This window comes from Myotis yumanensis, unplaced genomic scaffold (genome assembly GCF_028538775.1).
Source record: "Myotis yumanensis isolate MYYU_CA2020_CCGP unplaced genomic scaffold, mMyoYum1.0.hap1 SCAF_3, whole genome shotgun sequence".
Taxonomy (NCBI): Eukaryota; Metazoa; Chordata; class Mammalia; order Chiroptera; family Vespertilionidae; genus Myotis; species Myotis yumanensis.
Genome location: NW_027223754.1, coordinates 190526653 through 190548222, shown reverse-complemented (window position 1 = coordinate 190548222; position 21570 = coordinate 190526653). Strand labels below are relative to the sequence as shown.

The window sequence follows — 21570 nt, the reverse complement described above, 5'->3', positions numbered from 1 at the left end:
TTTTAGTTCTAAGGGTACCAGGGGTAACTAGATTGCAAAGCATATGATTTCTCCTATCCAGAAGGGGACCTTGGGGAGCCAGTAGGGAATCCTAAAGTTTTTGTAGACTATGAAATTTAAGGAATTTGGGGACATTTTCAGACAGCACACCAATTTCAATTTGATCACAAAAATTCCTGTAAATAATTCTGAAAGTTCACATACTGTACAGGGTTGTTGCTTTTTTTCTGTATTGTCTTGTGATATAATTGGTGTTACTTTAATCTTTCATCTTATATTGATCTAATCTTTTAATGTTTGCTTTGGGGAATGAATATATGGAAGAAATCCAAGGCACTGACATTTATTAATTTACCTAAATTAAAGCATGTAATAGTCTCATGAGATCCATGAAGGTCATCCATTATGATGTTAACTTCCGTATGATGAATTTTTCCTAGTTGTGTAATTTGAAAGTCATGAATTAAGAAATATTTAACGAACACCTACCTTTTGCACAGACATGCTCCGAAATATGGCATGAAAATGTATGAATCATGTGGAGAGTAACTTGTATGCATTCAGAGAATCAAGAGATCTCTGGTATAAACTATCCTGGCAAATATTCTAGTTTGTTTTATATTTTACCTAATAGTGGAGAAGAATGAACTCTAAAAAGAGGAATTGCAAATAAATATCTACTAGTATGTTTCTTTTATGTTTTTTAAAGGAAAACAACTTTAAATTCCAAAATAACTCTCTGTGGTTAATAGGACATTCATAGGTACTTACCAGATAAGAAAACAGAAAAAAGAAGAAAGAAAGAAAAAAAAGGAAAGAACATTGTGTCCACTAAAAGTAAGTGACCAAACTTTGAATCTTTGCATATAGCCCAGCAATGTGCTATGTTTTTTAAGACTTTTATTCAACATACTTCACTGCAAAGCTGCAATGATGATTTTGCTTTACTGAGTCAATTAGGAAAGAGATTCTTGCATGCCTACACCACTGAAGTGAAAGTGAGCTGAGGTGATGAGATGAGGCTAATCTTGATTCTAGTCTCTAATTGGCATTAAACATGGTGGACCTTAGACATCTTGAATTTTGAGGGGTTGGATGATGATAATGCTAGTGAAAAATCTAAATCAGTTTAGCTAGCAATAAAATTTTTTAATAAAATAAATTGTATTTATTTTGAATGCAATGAAGAATACATAAGTTCATTCTCGAGGTAAAAATATATTTTTAAAAATGACTGACATAGTAAATATCCCTCCTGGTTCACCCAGAAGTAACCACTGTGAACTATTTGATTTATCATCTAAACAGGCCTTTTCTGTGCATTCAGGTATATGGATATTTCTAAATATATGGTGTTGTTTGGTAAACTTATTTAAGCAAACAGTGTATCTATTGTTGTGCAGCTTCTGTTTCTCACTGGAAGACAATCCCATGTTGGTTGATACAGAACTGCAATCCCTCAGGAGACACCAGGACCGCTGGTGCCTTTATCTTGGACTTCTGAGCCTCCAAAGCTGTGAGACATAAATTTCCATTGTTGTTAAGCCACCCAGTTGATGATATGTTGTTAAAGAAGCCTGAATGGACTCAGACAGATGGCAGCCTACGGAAGCATCGGTAGAGCCTCAGGAGGAACTCTTTACCTCTTAACGACAGCTAAGGAGGCCTGGTGGGTGGTCCGCAGCTAAAACTGTAACGGAGAATAGCCTGTCCGCCTTGAGCAGAGACAGCAGATACACTACAAAAATGTTAATGAGAAGTTCTAACAAAGACAACAAGCACACAGAGGAAGTGAGATACCAAATGAGTTGTTATGAGACAAAATACCCTGACAGGCCTTCAAAAAGGGGAAAGCTAATTACCCATCTTTTAAGCCTATTGTTTGCCTTGATCTACACATGGAGAGAAGAAATTTAGAGACTGACTTGCAAGAAGGATTTTTTTTTTTTTTGGACAGAACTGTTCTGTGAATATCTTTGCCCCTCCCTTCTTCACCACCTTCAACAGAGAATGCCTTGGATGATGTTCTTCACCTCAAGTCAAGGGAGAAGTGCATTAGGGGAGATTACTTTAGAGCTCTTTATGGGCTTCCTGAAATTGGGTAGTGATGTCGATGTTCAGGGACTCCTGAACCTATGGGAAGCAAGTTGTGCTTTGAACAAGGGAAACTGGCTGAGGGAGCAAGTCGTGATTGAAATCCACCCTGTGGCAAGCTTGCTACACTGTGAAACAGCAGGGCTGTGCCTGCTCAAAGGGGACATCTTCTCATTTGCACAAAGATTTCATGTGGAATAACTGTGACCCTAGGTGGGATGGGCATATTGAACTAGTGTCTGACTCCTCTGAGATAGCTAAAGGCGGTTATGGCAGTAGACTGTTAACTGTGCATGGATGAAGTGAAGGAGGGTTGGCTGAGGTGGAATTGCCCTGCGCTCCAGAGATGTTTCAGGGAAAGTAATGGGTGTTTTCCATAAGTCAGATGCGAATTAAGCATGAGAGCCTAGGAAGGGATCATCTTAGGTTGGGCCTAATAGCACCAACTGGAGAAGTGATGGAATCTCAGGACAAAGAAGCTGAACTGCTGGATTGTAACTAACCGAAGAAATACATTTGTTCTCATCAAAGCATTTAGGGGTAATATGGTACCAATAACTGGAGGTCTTTAAATAAGGCATGAATGTACTCCCATGCCAGTCATTTTTAAATATATATCAGGCCTAGAGAATATAGGGCCAGCTTATGACAATGCCAATAAAATGAGAGCTTTCTCAATTACCTTTCTTTTATCACCCTCACCTCCCATAACTCTGTCAAAAAAAAAAAAAAGAGCTGCTATTGAGCAGAGAAATAGATAAGCGGGGGTGGGGGGGGGCGGAGTTGGAGGGGAGCAAAGGCAGCGGGGAATAGTTGAGTGCACCCTCTGGCCAGGAGACAAGCAACTTGCCTATAGAATGCCTTAGCTGGATGGAAGGAAAATAGCTATAACTTTGAATAAATATCAAAACTATGACCATTACATGGGGTTGGGCATTTTAATATATTGAATTAAAACTGTTTTGTGACAAAACAATCACTATATTTTACTATCTAAGAATAATCAGCAAGGTCATATTATTTTTTGAATTTTTATCCAAAAGAAGGACAAGCCTTTCTTCCATTGATGACATTTTAAAGAGATAGTTGAACACAAATGATTCTACCCCGATGAATCTTCAGGGTGGGGTGAGTGTGTGTGTGTGTGTGTGTGTGTGTGTGTGTATGTGATTTAAACATTCAGTTATAGATCCCTTAGTGCCTGAGCACATCTGGTGATAAGAAACTACTTTTCCCCTGAAAGAACTCAATCTATTGTTTCATTTTAATAATTCCAAGAAACATTTATATGTTAGTCTAATATAATTAAAATTTATCTAAAGTAATGTGAAGTTAAATTTAAAGTTATCTAAATTCTTTAAATAATTATAAGAAATTATTTTACATTATCTTCAAAATATCATTCTTTAAAAATTAATAGGTCTTTTTTTGTACATTCTAGAACTGTACACATAAGAATTGTTCTTTGTTCCATATAACAGTATAACTAACACGTTTAGTCATACTCTTCTCTGTCCAAGATCAGTGCTCTTAATCTACCCAATAATTCATTGCACAATATTGTTTTCTAACCCACTCATTATTCTGATCTTTTTTAGTTTTAAGATTCCCCAGTCCATTGAAATCATGAACTCAAAGATATTCTTAATAATGATAGTCTTTGAGTCTGAAGGTGGTTTTAGTCTCTTTCTGGCAAATGCTTTCATTGTTGTTCTTTCATCTTGAGATTATATTTCTATTATTTTAGCCTTTCATTTCATGATGAGGCTCATTCTACAGGAAAGGGGCCTGAAATAATTGACATTTGTTCAGCTTGAACCATGTTGGACATGGTAGTAAAACAGAGAACCACAGTTATGAACTAAATGTTACAGAATAGAAGACAATTGTTGATACTTATAATTATAACTAATAGTTGGGGAGGATAAACAATTATTTTAAAGAACCTGATCAACATACAGTTTTTCATTGAAGAGCTTAACCAGCCCTTAAACCCAACAGGCTGGCTGAGGCCCAAAGAGCAAATCAGATATGGGTGAGAGTTGTCCACCCCATGGGCTTCAAAGGCAATATTGTTCTCCTTGCTCTTATAAAGGAGCATGGCTGAGGTTCCTGAAGCATCAAGAGATTCCATGGGTTCTGCCAAGATGCTTCTGCTCTTGCTCTCGATGGCCTTGCTGGCCCTGGGCTCAGCTCAGGACATCAGTAATGGTAAGAGGGGGAAATGAAGATCATACAAGGGATGATGGGGTTAAAACTAATGAAATAGAGTGGAGTTGAATTGACCCTTCTCAGAAATTAAGTACTTTATTTTCAGAGAGTAGGTCAAAAAAGGAGGAGATAAAATTAGTTTCTATTTTCTATTGATTGGAAGTGCCCGGCTAGCTCAGACGGTAGAGCATGAGACTCTTATTTTCTATTGATTGCAAATATCTCCCTGAATATCTGGGCCTAAGTCCCAAGAAGTATCTTCATGGTATGACATCTGTTGTTTTTAGATATATGGACATTCAATTATTCACTCTGTGTGGAACAGGTCATCTAAATTGAGTAAAAATTCTAAAATTCATTTAGATACATCATTTTCTTTTTCTTTTTTTTTCTTTTTTAAATATATATTTTATTGATTTTTTACAGAGAGGAAGAGAGAGGGATAGAGAGTTAGAAACATCAATGAGAGAAACATCGATCAGCTGCCTCCTGCACACCTCCTACTGGGGAATGTGCTGGCAACCAAGGTACATGCCCTTGACCGGAATCGAACCTGGGACCTTTCAGTCTGCAGGCCAATGCTCTACCCACTGAGCCAAACCGGTTAGGGCTCACATCATTTTCTTATATCAACCCTTAAACATTTAGAAATGAGAATTTTGATTAAATTTTCATTTATTTCATCAGCATTTTGACACAAAGTAGGCACTATGAATTTTTCTTTTCATTACATTACTTATTCTTTTAAAATAAGTATAGGTCTGATCATGTAACTACTTGGCAGGCATGCATTTATAGTAAATCTAAGACTTCCTGGAAATGGATAATTTCAAGTAATGATGGGGGAATTTATATATAATAAAAGAGGAAGGCTAAGTCTTTGTTAGTCTGTGGCTTTTTAAAGAGAACACACATGGCATATCTTAATGTTACCAAAATCCAGATAATTGTTTAAATGATTGCGAACATTAGGTATCAGACTTCTTGTAAGACAAATAATTGAAAGTTGGAATAAGATTTTGTTTTCTTATGCAATGTTATTTCATTATATGGAAGCATCCTAAGAAAACAAGAATATTAAACAAATACATAAGGACACATATGTAATACCTTAATCAATAAAGAAAAAAATTCTAATAGATTATTTGAATTTTAAACCCGTTCTCATAACTGAGATAAAGTTGCTGCTCATGGGCAATGTACTTTTAAAATGGTAATTTTGGATTATTCTGAAAGATGTATAAGCCTTAATAAGCATCTATAAAAGGGTATCTATCTATCTATCTATCTATCTATCTATCTATCTATCTATCTATCTATCTAAAAGCCTAAGCAACCGAATGGCTGATTGACTGGTGAACTGGTCGCTGTGACACGCACTGACCACCAGGGAGCAGACGCTCAACACGGGAGCTGCTTCCTGATGGTTAGTGCGCTCCCACAGTAGGAGTGTCACTCAGTGACTGACCTGTCCCAGCGGCCCACCAGCCCGGTGGCAGCCACTCACTCCCTCAGTAGTCCTGCAGGTCCAACCTCTGGAGAATGGGCCAGGCACCGATGGACTGGCGCTGCTGGCATACTCCCAACAGCACCACAGGCCTCCTGGAACAACTCCTTGGGCACTGCAGCTGCTTCCCCTCCCTAGATGCTCTGCAAGGAAGAAATAATATAATAGCAGCTGCCAGGTGGCTCCCGACAACCAGCTTGAATGTCAGCGGGACAGATCAGATCCCAGGCCTGCAAGGGCATCCCACTGCCCACCTGGAGGGCCAATTGCATCCCGGCCCATCCCCACCCACCTCCAGACGGGTGCCAGATGCAGGGCTCACATCTGGCAAGTGCTGCTGTGGCAGCGCGAGCCTCTCCCAATCAGGACTGACCGGGCATCAGCCCGCGGCAGGCTCAGCGGGGCCAGGATGAGCGGGAGCAGCAGGCAGGAGTGGCAGGTGGCGTTGGAATGCTGGTTTCCACTCAATCCTTGCAGGCCACGCTGAGGGTCCCCACCCATGCACGAATTCATGCACTGGGCCTCTAGTTTTATAATAAAATCATCTGAGCCTTAAACTCTACACTTTGTGATAATTTGGATATTAGATGGAGAAAACAGTAAAATTCTTTGGAAATATTTCTTCTTTAAGTATGTATTGGGAATTTTATGCATGGGAAGTTTATGCATGATCTCGCACACATATCATGCCATTGATTATTCACTACAACAATTCAAAATAGATATTACCCATATTTCATATTCGAACCATAACCTTAGAGTTTAAATACTTTGAAGAGCTTACATAATTAGCAAGAGTTTGGGAGTGAAGGGTTCTGAGTCTTGGCACATAAGCAATTGATGCCATTAAAAAATTGAACAGATTAATGTTTGTTTAAATGGGTTTGGGGCAAGTTCCTGAAGTAACCAATAATTATTTGAAAAATTTATCTTTTGGAGGCAAGAATTTTCTGGAATAAAGTCATGGTAATACAGACAATAAGCTATGTGGCTACAGATGGTTTCAATTCTCAAATTTTCTCTGTTGCAAAATGTCTCATAATGTGTATTTTGTCTACAGCCATTGTTGCTCTCCATCTTATTATATATAATACAGAATTAGTAAAATATTTTACTTCCTTTTCATCCCTGCTTCAGAATCAATGATCAGATAGATATAGGATTCTACTTTATGAAATGTTGGTCCATTGTATTCAAACATACAGTAGTAGTTCTCTTAAGAATTTTCTAACTTCTTAAATTTAACTCTACTTGTCTTTATATAAATGTATAGCTGGGATCTTATCAAATCATATTTTTAATTTGTTTTCTTATTCTCCCCCCCCCCCCACCACCCTTTTAAATTCTAGGTACTGATACTGAAAACTCACCAGGTAAATCCTTGTTCAAGAATGTGTTTCTTTCTTTTTTTCTTCAGAACCTATCATACCTTTTTCTTTGCTTTGTATTTGTTTCTTGAAAACTCTCAAAATTGAATCTAGGAAAAGGCAAAAAATAATGACAAATGCCTAAGTTTTAGTCCTCAGTCTTATTGTTAGATATGGCCCATTTCCTTCCTTTTCACATTGGAATCTTCTGTGTCAGAGACCTAGTGTCTAAAGATCAACAGAACGTGCCACCCTACACAAATGTTTTCTATAAATCCTACAGACAAAGACAAATGATTGAATAATACAAATCCCTTACATTTTAAGGGTGTTGTCTCCATTGACATTTAACTAATTTAAGTTATAAAAATACCATGTAATCATAAAGATATTATGCAATTTGACTAAAGTACTTATATTATTCAATCAGTAAGTTTACTATTGCAACTTACTCATTTACAGTACGAATCCTTCATTCTTCTATTATCTAAGCTTTGATGTCTGTTTAAATGATAAGATGCCTCAAAGTAGATAAAACTTAAAAGCCATTATTAACTGAAAACACTTCAAATGAAAATTTTAAAGACAATTTTAGTGACATGGGTAGGAGTGTATAGGAGGGAGGATATAAGAAAAGACCAGAGTGCATGAGAGAGCTAATGAATTTTAAGTTATGTCACCAAAGAGTTGCAGGATTCAGTAAATGAATCAATCAAAAATTTGCTTGCTTAAAGAAAACCTTTACATACTTAATGATTTTCTTCAGTTCTTGACTTGTCAATGATCCTCCCATTAAGGTTATGATATCATTTTATACTTTATTCCTTCGTTTGTTCTTTCTTTGCAGAAGGCCCTCAAAACCAAGAGGAAGAAACCCAACCATTAGGTGAGTTATTTTGTTCTTTTGTGTGTGTGTGTTGGGGGGAGGGGGGAGCGGGGAGTGAGTTATTTTGAAATCAATCAACTTACTTACAATTTTTCTAAATAGATTCTAGGAACCTCTGGGTCACTGGTGTAATCCAAAACTTATATGATTTTTACTTTAATTTATGCTTAACTTTCAAAGATTTTCTTCCTCAACCATTTTACTATATAATTTTATCTTCTTAGTATATTGCAGAATGAGCATAAAAGACAAAAAAATCAATGGTTTGCTTTAGATCTATAAGTTCTCTCAGGTCTAGAGAATATGGTCATTGTTTTACTTCTGATTTTTTCTTGCCTGTTACCTGGCCTTGTAAGGGCATAGCTATAAGGAGTCCTGAAAAAAAATGCTTTGATTATCTACATTGTCTATGCCAACAATAATTCAATAAAATTTAATACTTAATAACCATGGCAGGGTCCTATTCTTGGTACTAAGAATGCAAAGGTAAATGAAGCATTGTTCCTGTCCTTAAGGAACTCAGGATGTAATGGAAGATTTCACTTTTAGACATAATGATGCTCACCTTCAGAAAAGTGGCAAAAGTAGGCATTATGGCAGTTCAGAGAAAGGGAGAAAAGGGAAGGCCTCCCACAGGAGATGCCATGTGATCTGGACCTTGGAGAGTGGGGCATGGGGGGAGGCAAAGTTAAATGCATGGCTAAATCTGTGCATATAACATAGCATTTCAGTGGTATAGGAACACAGAATAACCCAGTAAGGTTGAAGTGAATATAGGAAGATAAAGCTAGAGAGGTGGCTTAGTTCCAGATTACAAAAGATGCCATGAATGGCAAACTGAATTTGTAATTTATCCTATGGGCCACAGAGAGATTTTTGAATAGGGGAGTCACACAGAAATTGATTTGTTGATCTGACAACAATGAAGAATAGCAACTTGAAAGCCCAAACTGTGTTTCTTAAGCGTAGAGTCTTAGTGTCTGATGTAATGGGCATGCAATAAAGTATACATTAAATCACAAGAGAATGATTGTAAGAGTGATGACCATAGCAGATTGGTAGTTACAGAATAGCCACGGGATATAAAGTACAGCATGAGGAATATAGTCAAGAATATTGTAATAACTGTGTATGATGCCACGTGGGTACTGGAAATATTGGGGGAACACTTTGCAAAGTGTGTGACTGTCTAACTACTATGCTGTACACCTGAAACTAATACAAAATAACGTTGGATATAAAAATAAATAAATGTACTGTTGATTAAAAAAAGAGTGATGACCACGAGAGCATAAAGAAATGATTGAAAGTTAATATAACAGATGGTGAGGGCTGGGATTCAATTAGAGATACCAGGAATTTTCAAAAGGATAAAATATAGGGTGGGCTTTGTGTATACTTTCTGTTGGTCTAAAGACTTAACACTTGATGGAAGAGAGGGGAGAGTGGGTGTTATATGATTCCTCTGCAATTGGGAAGGGCAGGGTAACTGATAATTTCCCCTGTTCAATAAATTTGCACCAAGATATCATGCATATCTATAGATAGACACAGTGACTCCATCTGGTGGTTTCTCAGACATCATGAGTTATCTAGTGGTTTATAGAAGAATTCATGTGTATCACAGCAAGGTTAGACTATGGCCATATAGAATAGTGGCCAAAATATCAAAAGAGGGGAGAATAACTAGTGATGGGGTGAACAAGAGGTGCTAAGCTAACAAGTACATGCCCTCTAAAGAGGCCAGGATTTCTCTGCCCCTTGTAGGCGCTGGACCCTAGTACCATTTAAACCTGTATTATATTACTTCTAACTAAATCTAGGCTACAGTAGATTCCTTACTTGCCTCATTTAAGTTTATGGCTAACCTTCCTCTTTCCTTGTTTCTTTCTGAATATATTCTCTCACTTAAGAAGACCATAAAATTGTTGAAGAACCCCCTGAGGGATCGCAAGAAGAACATGGAGGTCAGCATGAAAAAAGAGACCATGGTCACCATCATTGGCCTCAAAGCCAGAATGTCCAGGGAGACCAGGAAAACTCACGTAGCCAAAGTGGAAGAGGAGGTGGAAGAGGAGGCCGAGGTGGTCGAGGTGGCCAGAGAGGCCAAGATGGCCAGGGTAGCCGAGGTGGCAGAGATGACCAGGGTGGCCCTGGTGGCCAGGGTGGTCAGCGTGGAAGAGGTGGCCAGGGTAGTCAACGTGGTGGTCAGTGACAAAGAAAACCAACTAGAGATGGCTTCCAGTGATTCCCTAGGTATTAATTGCATTTTTAGTCCCCAATCTAGTGAATTTCTTCTTAAATTTTTTAATTTTTTTCTTTTTGTTTCTAGTTACTTCTCTTGTTTTGATTCTTGATTTTAATCACTCAAACTGTTTGTCCATGTTTGCCTTTGCCACAAATTTTCTTGCCTCAACCTTACACATAGAAAAATCTCCTTCATTCTTTTAAGAGCAAGTGTTACTTCTACCCTGAGCTTTTGTTTGACTTCCTTTTCTTATATTAACCTAAAATTTTCCAAGTCCTACCTCTCCTCCCCTCCACCTCTCTTCTCTCCTCCCTCCTGTTTCCCTCTCCTGGCTTCTTCCTCCCATCTCTACCTCCCTACTCCTCCTTCTTCTACTCTATTTTAACTTCATGTGTTGTCTTATAATGAGCCTACTTCATTATAGAAATACCAGTCATAGAGCATGCTCAGGCTAAGTGATTATTGTGTCTAAAATCTTTTTCTCTGTTTCAGAATTGATAGAGATCGACTGGTGAACATGGACTTTTCAGTGGTGTAAACATGGCCTTTTCTTTCTCCAACTTTAAATCATCAATAAATTCATAAGCATTACAGCCTGGCTTTTCTTTTTTATTTAGGCCATCGTTCTCAGTCAAGGGACAATAAGGACAGGCTGGGAGGAAGATAGCTCTGACTGGACTCCAAATGTTCTGTATTGTGTAACTTGATAGGTAGCTCAGATTTCAATAATTGTAGAAGGACTTAACTACCACCAATATTCCAAAGCAAAAAAATATATATATATATTCTTGAGACCAGTAAGAGAGTTTTCCAACTCTACATTATCAATACACACATCTTTTTCTCAGCTAAAACACAGAGAAAAAGACCTTGTAAATTTCCTTGATCTCTGACAGTCTTTCAGTGCATGTGTGCATATTATTACATTTCTGTTTACGTAGGGGATTCAGGAGGGCCTCTAGGACTGTTTGCCCTCAGCATGCCCTATTGGAAATAGACTCATCATCCAGCTGTCAACCAGACAAACTTCCCATTGGTTTAGAGACATGCAGATATACCTCAGCACTGTCTTTGGTTCATACATGTTGACTCAATTTAGGTTGTTTTTTTTTTTTTTTTTTTGCATATATGCATTTGTAGAAATGGCATGAAGTAAAATCTGCCAGAACTAGGGAAGGTATAAAGGGGAGTGAGTGTTTATGAGTTGAATTATGTCTCCCAGAAATTTATATGTTGAAGTATTAACCCCAGTGTCTTAGAATATGACCTTATTTGGAAATGGGGTTCTTGCAGATATAATTAGTTAAAATGAGCTTATGTGAGAGTAGGTGGGCCCCTAATCCAGTATGACTGGTATCCTTATAAAAAGGGGAAATTTGGGCATAGACATGTATACAGGGAGAGCACCATGCGAAGATGAAGACAGAGACTTGGGTGTTCCTTCGAAGCTAAGGAGCACTAAAGATTGCCATCAAAACACCAGAAGCTAGGAGACCTGGAACAAATTCTTCCTCATTGCCCATAGACTGAACCAACACCTTGATCTTAAACATCTAGTCTTTAGAACTGTGACAAAATAAATTTCTGTTGTTTAAGACACTCAGTTTGTAGTACATTGTTGCAGCAACCCTTGCAAACTAATACATTGAGAAAATTTACTTACCAGATTGTTAATTTTTTATTTATTTTATTTTTAAAAATATATTTGTATTGATTTCAGAGAGGGAGAGACAGAAACATCAATGATAAGAGACAATCATTGATTGGCTGCCTTCTGCACTCCCCTTACTGGGGATCGAGCCCACAACCCAGGCATGTGCCCTTGACCAGAATCAAACCAGGAACCCTTTAGTTGGCAGGCCGACACGCTATCCACTGAGCCAAACCAGCTAGGGCTTAAGTTTATTTTTAAACTTACAATGTAAGTTTTAGCCTATGCACCTAATATTCTATTGTTTCTTTTAACTGATAAGGCATTTAAAAAATTTATCAGCTTAATTAATGTGTTACCTTTTGCACGATCAGATTTAGAGAATAAAAATTAACATATGAAACAACATGAAAAATAAAAGTAATTTTTATTTTTATCAAATTTATTGATTAGAATATTTATAAACATTTTATCTCCTGAACACAAAGTCCATGACTACTCTAGGCTGGTCAATTACTTCAAGATACATTTTTAAAATTTATTTATTGTCTAAAGTTTTACATATATCTCCTTTTTCCCCACTTGACCACCCCTCCCCCAAGCCATTTCCACACCAGGCAAGCCCCCACCACCCCAGTGTCTGTGTCCATTGGTTATACTAATATGCAATCATATAAGTCCTTTGGTAGCTCTCTAACTCCCCCCTCCCCTGCCATTTGTCTCTGGATCTATTCTTATTCATCAAACTATGTTGATCATTATATCCACGTATGAATGAGATCACGTGATATTTATCTTTCTCCAACTGGCTTTTTTGCTTAGCATAATGCTCTCCAGTTCCATCCATGCTGTTGCAAATGATAAAAGTTCCTTCTTTTTTATAGCAGCATAGTATTCCATTGTGTAGATGTACCATAGTTTTTTAATCTACTCATCTGCTAATGGGTACTTAGGTTGTTTCCAAATCTTAGCTATTGTAAATTGTGCTGTATGAACATAGGGGTGCATATATCCTTTCTGATTGGTGTTTCTGGTTTCTTGGGATATATTCCCAGAAGTGGGATTACTGGGTCAAATGGAAGTTCCATCTTTAGTTTTTTGAGGAAACTCCATACTGTTCTCCTCAGTGGCTGCACCAGTCTGCATTCCCACCAGCAGTGCATGAGGGTTCCTTCTTCTCCACATCCTCTCCAGAACTTGTCGTTTGTTGATTTGTTGGTGATAGCCATTCTGACAGGTGTGAGATGGTATCACATTGTTGTTTTGATTTGCATCTCTCGGATGATTAGTGACTTTGAGCATGTTTTTATATGTCTCTGGGCCTCCTGTATGTCCTCTTTCAAAAAATGTCTATTTAGGTCCTTTGCCCATTTTTTGATTGGATAGTTTATCTTCCTTTTGTTGAGTTGTATGAGTTCTCTGTAAATGTTGGAGATTAAACCCTTATCTAAAATATCATTGGCAAATATGTTCTCTCATGCAGTGGGCTTTCTTGTTGTTTTGTTGACGGTTTCCTTTGCTGTGCAGAAGCTTTTTATTTTGATGTAGTCCCATTTGTTTATTTTCTCCTTAGTCACCATTGCCCTAGAGGCTGTGTCAGTGAATATATTGCTACGACATATGTCTGCTATTTTGCCTCCTATGGAGTCTTGTAGGATTTTTATGGTTTTCCATCTTACATTTAAGTCCTTTAGCCATTTTGAGTTTGTTTTGTGTATGGTGTAAGTTGGTGATCTAGTTTCATTTTTTTGCACATAGCTGACCAAATTTCCCAGCTCCATTTATTAAAGAGACTCTCTTGACTCCATTGTATGCTCTTGCCTCCTTTGTCAAATATTAATTGAGCATAATGACTTGGGTCTATTTTTGTGTTCTCTGTTCTGTTCCATTGGTCTATATGTCTGTTCTTATGCCAGTACCAGGCAGTTTTGAGAGCCGTGGCTTGGTAATATAGCTTGATATCTGGTATTGTGATCCCTCCAACTTTGTTCTTCTTTCTCAGGATTGCTGTGGCTATTCGGGGTCTTTTTTTAATTTCAGATGTATTTTTGGAGAGATTGTTCTAGATCTTTGAAGTATGCTGTTGGTATGTTGGTATTTTAATGGGGATTGCATTGAATCTATAGATTGCTTTGGGTAGTATGGACATTTTAATGATGTTGATTCTACCAATCCATGAACATGGCATGTACTTCCATTTGTTTATGTCTTCCTCTATCTCTTTTTTCAATGTCCTGTAGTTTTCTGAGTACAGGTCTTTTACCTCCTTAGTTAAGTTTATTCCTAATTTTTTTGGTGCAATGGTAAATGGGATTTTTTGTTGTTGTTGTTTCTCTTTCTGTGAGTTCATTATTGGTGTATAAAAAGGCCATAGATTTCTGGTTGTTAATTTTGTATCCTGCTACATTGCCAAATTCATTTATTAGGTCTAGTAGTTTTTTGATGGAGTCTTTGGGGTTTTCTATGTATAGTATCATGTCATCTGTGAATACTGACAGTTTTACTTCTTGTTTTCCAATTTGGATGCCTTTTATTTCTTCTTCTTGTCTGATCACTATGGCTAGCACTTCCAGTACTTTTTAGAACAAGGATGATGGGCATCCCTGTCTTGTTCTTAGGAGAGATGAGTTTAGTTTTTGTTCATTGAGTATGATGTTGGCCGTAATATTGTCATATAAGGCTTTTATTATGTTGAGGTATGATCCCTCTATTCCCATTTGCTGAGAGTTTTTATCAAGAAAGAGTGTTGGATTTTGTCAAATGCTTTTTTTGCACTGATTGATATGATTATGTGATTTTGTCTCTCAGTTTGTTTATGTGATGTATCACATTTATTGATTTGTGGATATTGTACCATCCTTGCATCCCCAGAATGGATCCCACTTGGTCATGGTGTGTGATCTTTCTAATGTAATGCTGAATCCAATTTTCCATAATTTTATTGATGATTTTAGCATCTATGTTCATCAAGGATATTGGTCTGTAGTTCTCTTTCTTTGTTGTGTCTTTATCTGGTTTTGGAATTAGGGTAATGCTGGCTTCATAGAAAGAGCTTGGAAGTGTGCCTTCCTCTTGAATTTTTTGGAATAGTCTGAGGAGGATAAGTTTTAGTTCTTTGAATGCTTGGTAAAACTCCCCTGTAAAGCCATCTGGACCAGGGCTTTTGTTTGCTGGAAGATTTTTTTTATCACTGCTTCAATTTCTTTGGTAGTTATCAGCCTATTCAGGTTTTTGAGTCTTCCAGACTGAGTTTTGGGAGCTTGTATTTTTCTAAGAATATGTCCATTTCGCCTAGGTTGTCCATTTTGTTGGAATAGAGTTGTTCATAGTATTTTTTCATAATCCTTTGTATTTCTGTGGGATCAGTTATACTTCCCCTCTTTAATTTCTGATTTTGTTTATTTGGGTCCTCTCTCTTTGCTTCTTGGTGAGCCTGGCTAGAGGTTCATCAATCTTGTTTATTCTTTCAGAGAACCAGCTCTTGGTTTTGTTGATACTTTGTATTGTTGTTTTGTTTTGTCTTTTTTGGTCTCTATGTCATTTATTTCTGCTCTGATCTTTATTATTTTCTTCCTTCTGCTTACACTAGGCTTTTCTTGTTGTTCTCTTTTTAACTCTTTGAGTTGTAGGGTTAGATAAATTATTACCATTTTTTCTTATTTTTTGAGGTAGGCCTGTATAGCTATGAACTTGCCTCTCAAGACTGCTTTCACTCTGTCCCATAGATTTTGGATTCTTGTGTTTTCATGGTCATTTGTTGCCACGATGGTTTTTATTTCTTCTTTGATCTCTTTGGTAACCCAAATAGTATGCTATTTAGCCTCCAGGTGTTTAATTTTTTTCATTGCTTTTATTGTAATTGATTTCTACTTTTATGCCATTGTGATTTGAAAAGATGCTTGATATGATTTCTATCTTCTTGACTTTAAAGAGACTTTGCCTGTGTCTCAATATGTGGTCTATTTTTGAAAATGACCCATGTGCACTTGAGAAGAATGTATATTCTGTGGCTTTGGGGTGAAATATTCTGAAGATGTCAATTAATTTCATCTGATCTAGTGAGTCATTTAGGATTGATGTTTCTTTAATGATTTTTTTGTTTAGAGGATTTGTCCAGTGCTGTTAGTGGGGTATTAAAGTCTCCTACTATGACTGTATTGCTGTCTATCTCTCCCTTGATATCCTCTAGAAGTTTTTTTTTATGTTTTGGGTGCTCCTGTATTGGGTGCATACATGTTTATCAGAGTTATATTTTCTTGTTGAATTGCTCCCTTTAGTATTATAAAGTGGCCTTCCTTATCCCTTGTGATGACCTTCACTTTGAAGTCTAAATTGTCAGATATAAGTATTGCTACCCATCTTTTTTATATTTCCATTAGCCTGAAAAACCTTTTTCTATACCTTCACCATCAGTCTGTGAGTCCTTTGTCCTGAGGTGGGTTTCCTGTAGACAGCAGATATGTGGGTCATGTTTTCTTATCCACTCAGCTACCCTATGTCTTTTGATTGGGGCATTTAATCCATTTACACTTAAAGTTATTATTGATAGGTATTTATTTGTTGCCATTTTTATTCTTTATGCCTGTGTTCCTTCTTGCCTTCCTATTTCTTCTTGGACTTGTGTGAGTCTCTTTAGCATTTCTTGCATTGCTGGTTTGGTGGTAATAAGCTTCCTTGGTCTGTTTTTTGTCTGTGAAGCTCCTGATTACACCTTCAACTTTGATTGATAGCCTTACTAGGTACAGTATTCTTGGATGCAGACCCTTGCTTTGCATGACTTTGTATATTTCATTCCATTCCCTTCTGGCCTGATGTGTTTCTGTTCAGAAATCAGTCACTAGTCTGATGGGGGATCCTTTGTAGATAGGTTTCTGTCTCTCTCTGGCAGACTTTAAGATTCTTACTTTGTCATTGGTGTTTGCCAATTTAATTATAATGTGTCTTGGTGTCAGTCTTTTAGGATTCATCTTGTTTGGGACTCTGTGTGCTTCTTGGACTTGTGTGAGCTTTTTCTTCTTCCCAATATCAGGGAAGTTTTCTGTCATTATTTCTTCTAACAGGTTTTCTATTCCTTAATCAGTTTCCTCTCCTTCTGGGACCCCTTTTATGTGGATGTTGTTTAGTTTTGTGCTGTCCCAAAGTTCCCTTAGGCTCTCTTCCTGTTTTTTAATTTTTTTTTCCAGTTGCTGCTCTGCTTAGGTATTTTTTCCTACCTTGTCTTCTAGCTCACTGATGCAGTACTCTTCTTCTCCTAGCCCACTGTTGATGCTTTGTATTGTGTTCTTTATTGCAGCAATGCCATTTTTTATTTCTTCTTGGTTCTTCTTCATTTCTTGGTTCTTACACATATTGTTGAATTTGTCTTCCATCTTTTCAGTGTCCTTATGACCATTGCTCTGAATTCTTTCTCTGACATATTGCTTGCCTCAATTTTGTTTACTTCCTTTTCTGGTGATTCCTCCTTTTCTTTCATATGGGGGCTATTTCTTTGTCTCCCCATATTTGCTCCTCTCAGGGTGTATGGTTATGTAGCTCTCTCTCTCCTGCGTTGACTTAAAGACACAAAATACAACATGACAAGACACAATGCACAGGGCAACAAACACAAATGTATTCACAATACCAATAACCCCAAACAAATGTGACCATCAGAGAAAAGAGAATTAGGGGAGAGGAAAGAGTGCAAAAATGATATTGAGAACAGGAAAAAAAATTTAAGAGGGAGAAAAAAAGGGGGGGAGGGAAATATATGAATATGGGGAAAAAACTCCAAAAAACCAACAGCTAATCCAAAAAATGCAAACAACGAACACCCTGAGATGAATGAAAACAACAAACAACTAGTCCAAAAAAATGCAAACAACAAACACCCAAACAACAAACACCCAGATGAATCTGATTTCCAGAAGGTAAGGTCAAGGAATTGAATGAATGGAGAAATGGCCACCACAATTCAGTATAGAGGAGATAGAAAGATAATGATTGTATAAGAAGAAAAGTAAAAAACAAAATACAAAAAGAAGAGAAAATAAATATATATACATTAAAAATCTACACTAATAAAAGAGAAACATGGTAATTGGTGTACGACCGCTACCCTTCCCATTGGCTAATCACGGGTAATATGCAAATTAGCTGTCAGCAAAGATGGCGGCTAACTGCCAACCAAGATGGCGGCTAATTTGCATATTGCCGGCAGGATGGGGCAGCGCCATCGTGCCTGCCCCTCCGCCATCCAGGCCTGCTATCTGTGACCTGGATGGCAGGTGACCCAACCCAGGGCTGGTGGGCGTGACCGCAGCTGTCCCCTACTTGCCAAGATCCCAACCGGCTCTCCCACCAGCAGACTGGGGCTGGCCTGACGGCTTCGGCTTCCGCCCGTAGTCACGCCCCCCAGACCCGCTGCTGCCAGCAGACCAAGGCTGGGAGGCAGAGGCCCCCAACCCGCTCCCCCCTGCAATCGCCCGCACTCACGCCCCAACCCGTCTGATCGCCCCTGACCCGCTCCCCCGGGCAGACCCGGGCTGGCAGGGTGGCTGCGGTGTCTGCCCACAGTCACGCCCCCAACCCGTGAGGAATTGAATGAATGGAGAGCAGGTTGGGGGCGTGAGTGCAGGCAATCACCCCAAAACCGCTCCCGCTGGCAGACCAGGGCTGGCGGATTGCCCTGGACCCGCATTCCCCTGTGTGCACCTGCCCGTGGGATCACAGCCGAGATCATGAGCAGGAAAGGGCGGCCTGCAGGCAGCCCCTGTGTACACCTGCCCATGGGATCACAGCCGCGATCACGAACAGGAAAGGGCGGCCTGCAGCCGGCCCCTGTGTGCACCTGCCCGTGGGATGCAGCAGCGATCACGGAGCAGGATAGGGCGGTCTGCAGCCAGCCCCTGTGTGCACCTGCCCTTGGGATCACAGCCGCGATCACGAGCAGGAAAGGGCGGTCTGCAGCCAGCCCCTGTGTGCACCTGCCCGTGGGATGCAGCAGCGATCACGGAGCAGGAGAGAACGGCCTGCAGCCAGCCCCCCTGTGTGCCTTTCCCTAGGTAGCCCTGGGGATCCCACAGTAGGGAAGGGCGCCCCACCCTGGCCACAGCTCAGGGGAGAGTACAACATGCAGTGGAGGCCAGGAGCCTGAGTGATCAACAGAGAGGGGCGCCTGCTTGAAGCCTTCAGGGTGTGGCTGGTGGTAGGCCTCCAGCAGACGCGCGCACACACACACACACACACACACACACACACAGACACACAGCGCCTACTCTGAGCTTCCAATGTGGTTGGGAGCAGACCACCAGTGGACACACACACCCGGCAACTGCTCAGAGCCTATGTGGCAGGGCTGGGGGCAGGCCCCCAGCAGACACACACACACACACACATGGGGATGGCTGCACCGCGCCTCTGCTGCCAGACTGTGGCCATCAGTAGCACATCCACTGAGGGCTCCCAGACTGAGGGGCAGGCTTGGCTGAGGGAACCCCATCCCCCAGTGCAGGAATTTCGTGCACCGGGCCTCTAGTATATATATATATAAAAGAAAATTCATATATACATAATTTTTCCCCCTTTTTTAAATCTATCTATGTATTCATCTATTATTGGAAAAGGATAATAGAGAGTAGATAGGCCTGAGTTGATGATTGGAATTAATTAAGCTATTAGTAGAAGAAGAGAACAGTGAGGAGAGCAAAAACAGAAGCAAAAAAATATATATGAAAAAAAACCAAGCTAACAAACAAACAAACAATAACAAAACAGAAAGAAAGAAAAAGGGGGGAAAAAAGAAAAAATTTGGGTAGTAAAGAAAGAGAAGAGAGAATTGTGCCTGGACTTGGAGCAGGAGAGAGGAAATTAGATGTGTGAGTAAGATCAATTTTTAACAAGGAGTAAAAAGAAAGAATAGAGAAAAACTAAAGCAGGAATAGGGTAAGAGAAACACAATGAAAAAGGGGGAAAGTGAGGAAGAGACTGTTGGCATAAAGGAAAAATTGAGACAGAGTAAAATAAAGCTAAAAGAAAGAGAAAAATAGAATGTAGAACACTAATCCCAAAATAACATAAAATAAAATAAAAATATAATAAAATAAAACTTTTTTTAAAAGGTAAAATAATAGCAGTGATAATAATTAAAAATAAAAATCCCATCTAATAAAGAGGGAATATGCTAATTGATGCTCACGTTGTCACAAAGATGGCGGCACATACAGCCAATAAGAAGGAATATGCTAATTGACTGCCCCGCCCTCAAAGATGGCAGAGCCCACAGCCAATAGGGAGGGAATATGCTAATTGACTGCCACGCTGTCAAAGATGGCGGCACCCACAGCCATAAGATGGCCAGCAGGGGAGGGCAGTTGTGGATGATCAGGCCAGCAGGGGAGGGCAGTTAGGGGCAACCAGGCCAGCAGGGGAGGACAGTTGGGGGGGACCAGGCCTGCAGGGGTAGGCAGTTAGGGGTGACCAGGCCGGCAGGGTAGGGCAGTTGGGGGTGACTGGGCCGGCAGGGGAGGGCAGTTGGGGAGCAGTTAGGCGTCAATCAGGCTGGCAGGGGAGTGGTTAGGGGGTGATCAGGCAGGCAAGCAGTTGGGAGCCAGCGGTCCTGGATTGTGAGAGGGATGTCCAACTGCCGGTTTAAACTGCCAGGTCCCAGATTGGAGAAGGTGCAGGCTGTGCTGAGGGACACCGCCCCCCCCCCCCCAAGTGCATGAATTTTGTGCACTGGTCCACTAGTATAATAATAAAAAAAAGTAAAATCAAGTGAGAAAAAAATTTTAATTTCTTGAGTAAAAGATAAAAAATAAAAAAGTGATGTAGGGAAGGTCATTCACTTCCTCTAATGTTCTGCCTGGCATATCTGTTTCCTGTCAGGTAGTCAGCACAGTGTTGATGTTCCCTGTGATCCACCACTCCTCTGTGTCATAAGCCACAACCTTGTTTTCAAGCAGGTGGGATCTCTCTGCTCACTTTGTTTCTCTGCCTGCCTTCAGTTGTATTTACACAAGAGTCCATTTCTGACACAATCACTGGGTGGTGGTGTTTCTGTATTAATTTCTGGGACTAAATGGCCCCTCTACACAGTGTTTAGACTCTTCTTTTCTTGCTGCACTTAATACTGGGTTTGAGGGATGGACTGACCCAGAGCTGGTTTCCTGCTCATCTCTCCTTATTCTGATCCCCAGTTTCCACAAAAACAACTTTCCCCTGCAGTCTCAGTGAGTGTTTTTAATTGGAAGATCTTATGTAATGGACTTAGCAAGCAAAAGCAAGGAGGTTAAAAAAAAAAAAAAAGACAAAGGAGCTGTGCCAACTCTCGTCTTTTTCCCCTGGCACTGCATGACCGATATAGAACTTCAGTCTGCCTTTCTGGTCACAGTTTTCCATGGCTGTGGGCTTATATCTAGAGTCCCCTTCTGCCAGCATCCCTGTGGACCTCTTTCCACATTTGAGGGCTACACTGACCCCAAGGGCTGTGGATTTGGTGGGGCGCAGTCTCCTTCTGAGGCTCTAGTCCCCACTACACACGTTTCTCCCTCCAGCCTGGATCCCTGATCTCACCTCTCTCCAGGAGATCTCTGACCTTTCCGTCCAAGGATTGCCTCACCAGCTGTG

General features: G+C 39.6%; 1 protein-coding gene across 9 annotated transcripts in view; it reads left to right on the top strand.

Moving 5' to 3' along the window:
* LOC139005659 (basic salivary proline-rich protein 3-like) overlaps nt 1-10890 on the top strand; it is a 29771-nt gene extending 18881 nt beyond the window's left edge. The window contains exons 2-7 of one of the 9 annotated variants that reach the window (XM_070407861.1): nt 753-837; nt 4190-4305; nt 7162-7185; nt 8027-8065; nt 9982-10032; nt 10806-10890. In XM_070407861.1, the coding sequence (XP_070263962.1) occupies nt 4194-4305; nt 7162-7185; nt 8027-8065; nt 9982-10032; nt 10806-10828 (249 nt within the window). In that variant the 5' untranslated portion in view covers nt 753-837; nt 4190-4193 and the 3' untranslated portion in view covers nt 10829-10890. Of the gene's footprint in view, nt 1-752; nt 838-1403; nt 1670-4189; nt 4306-7161; nt 7186-8026; nt 8066-9978; nt 10322-10805 lie in introns of all 9 variants that reach the window. The other 8 variants (XM_070407854.1, XM_070407860.1, XM_070407853.1 and 5 more) reach the window with 8 other exon arrangements.
* The last annotated feature ends 10680 nt before the right edge of the window (nt 10891-21570 follow it).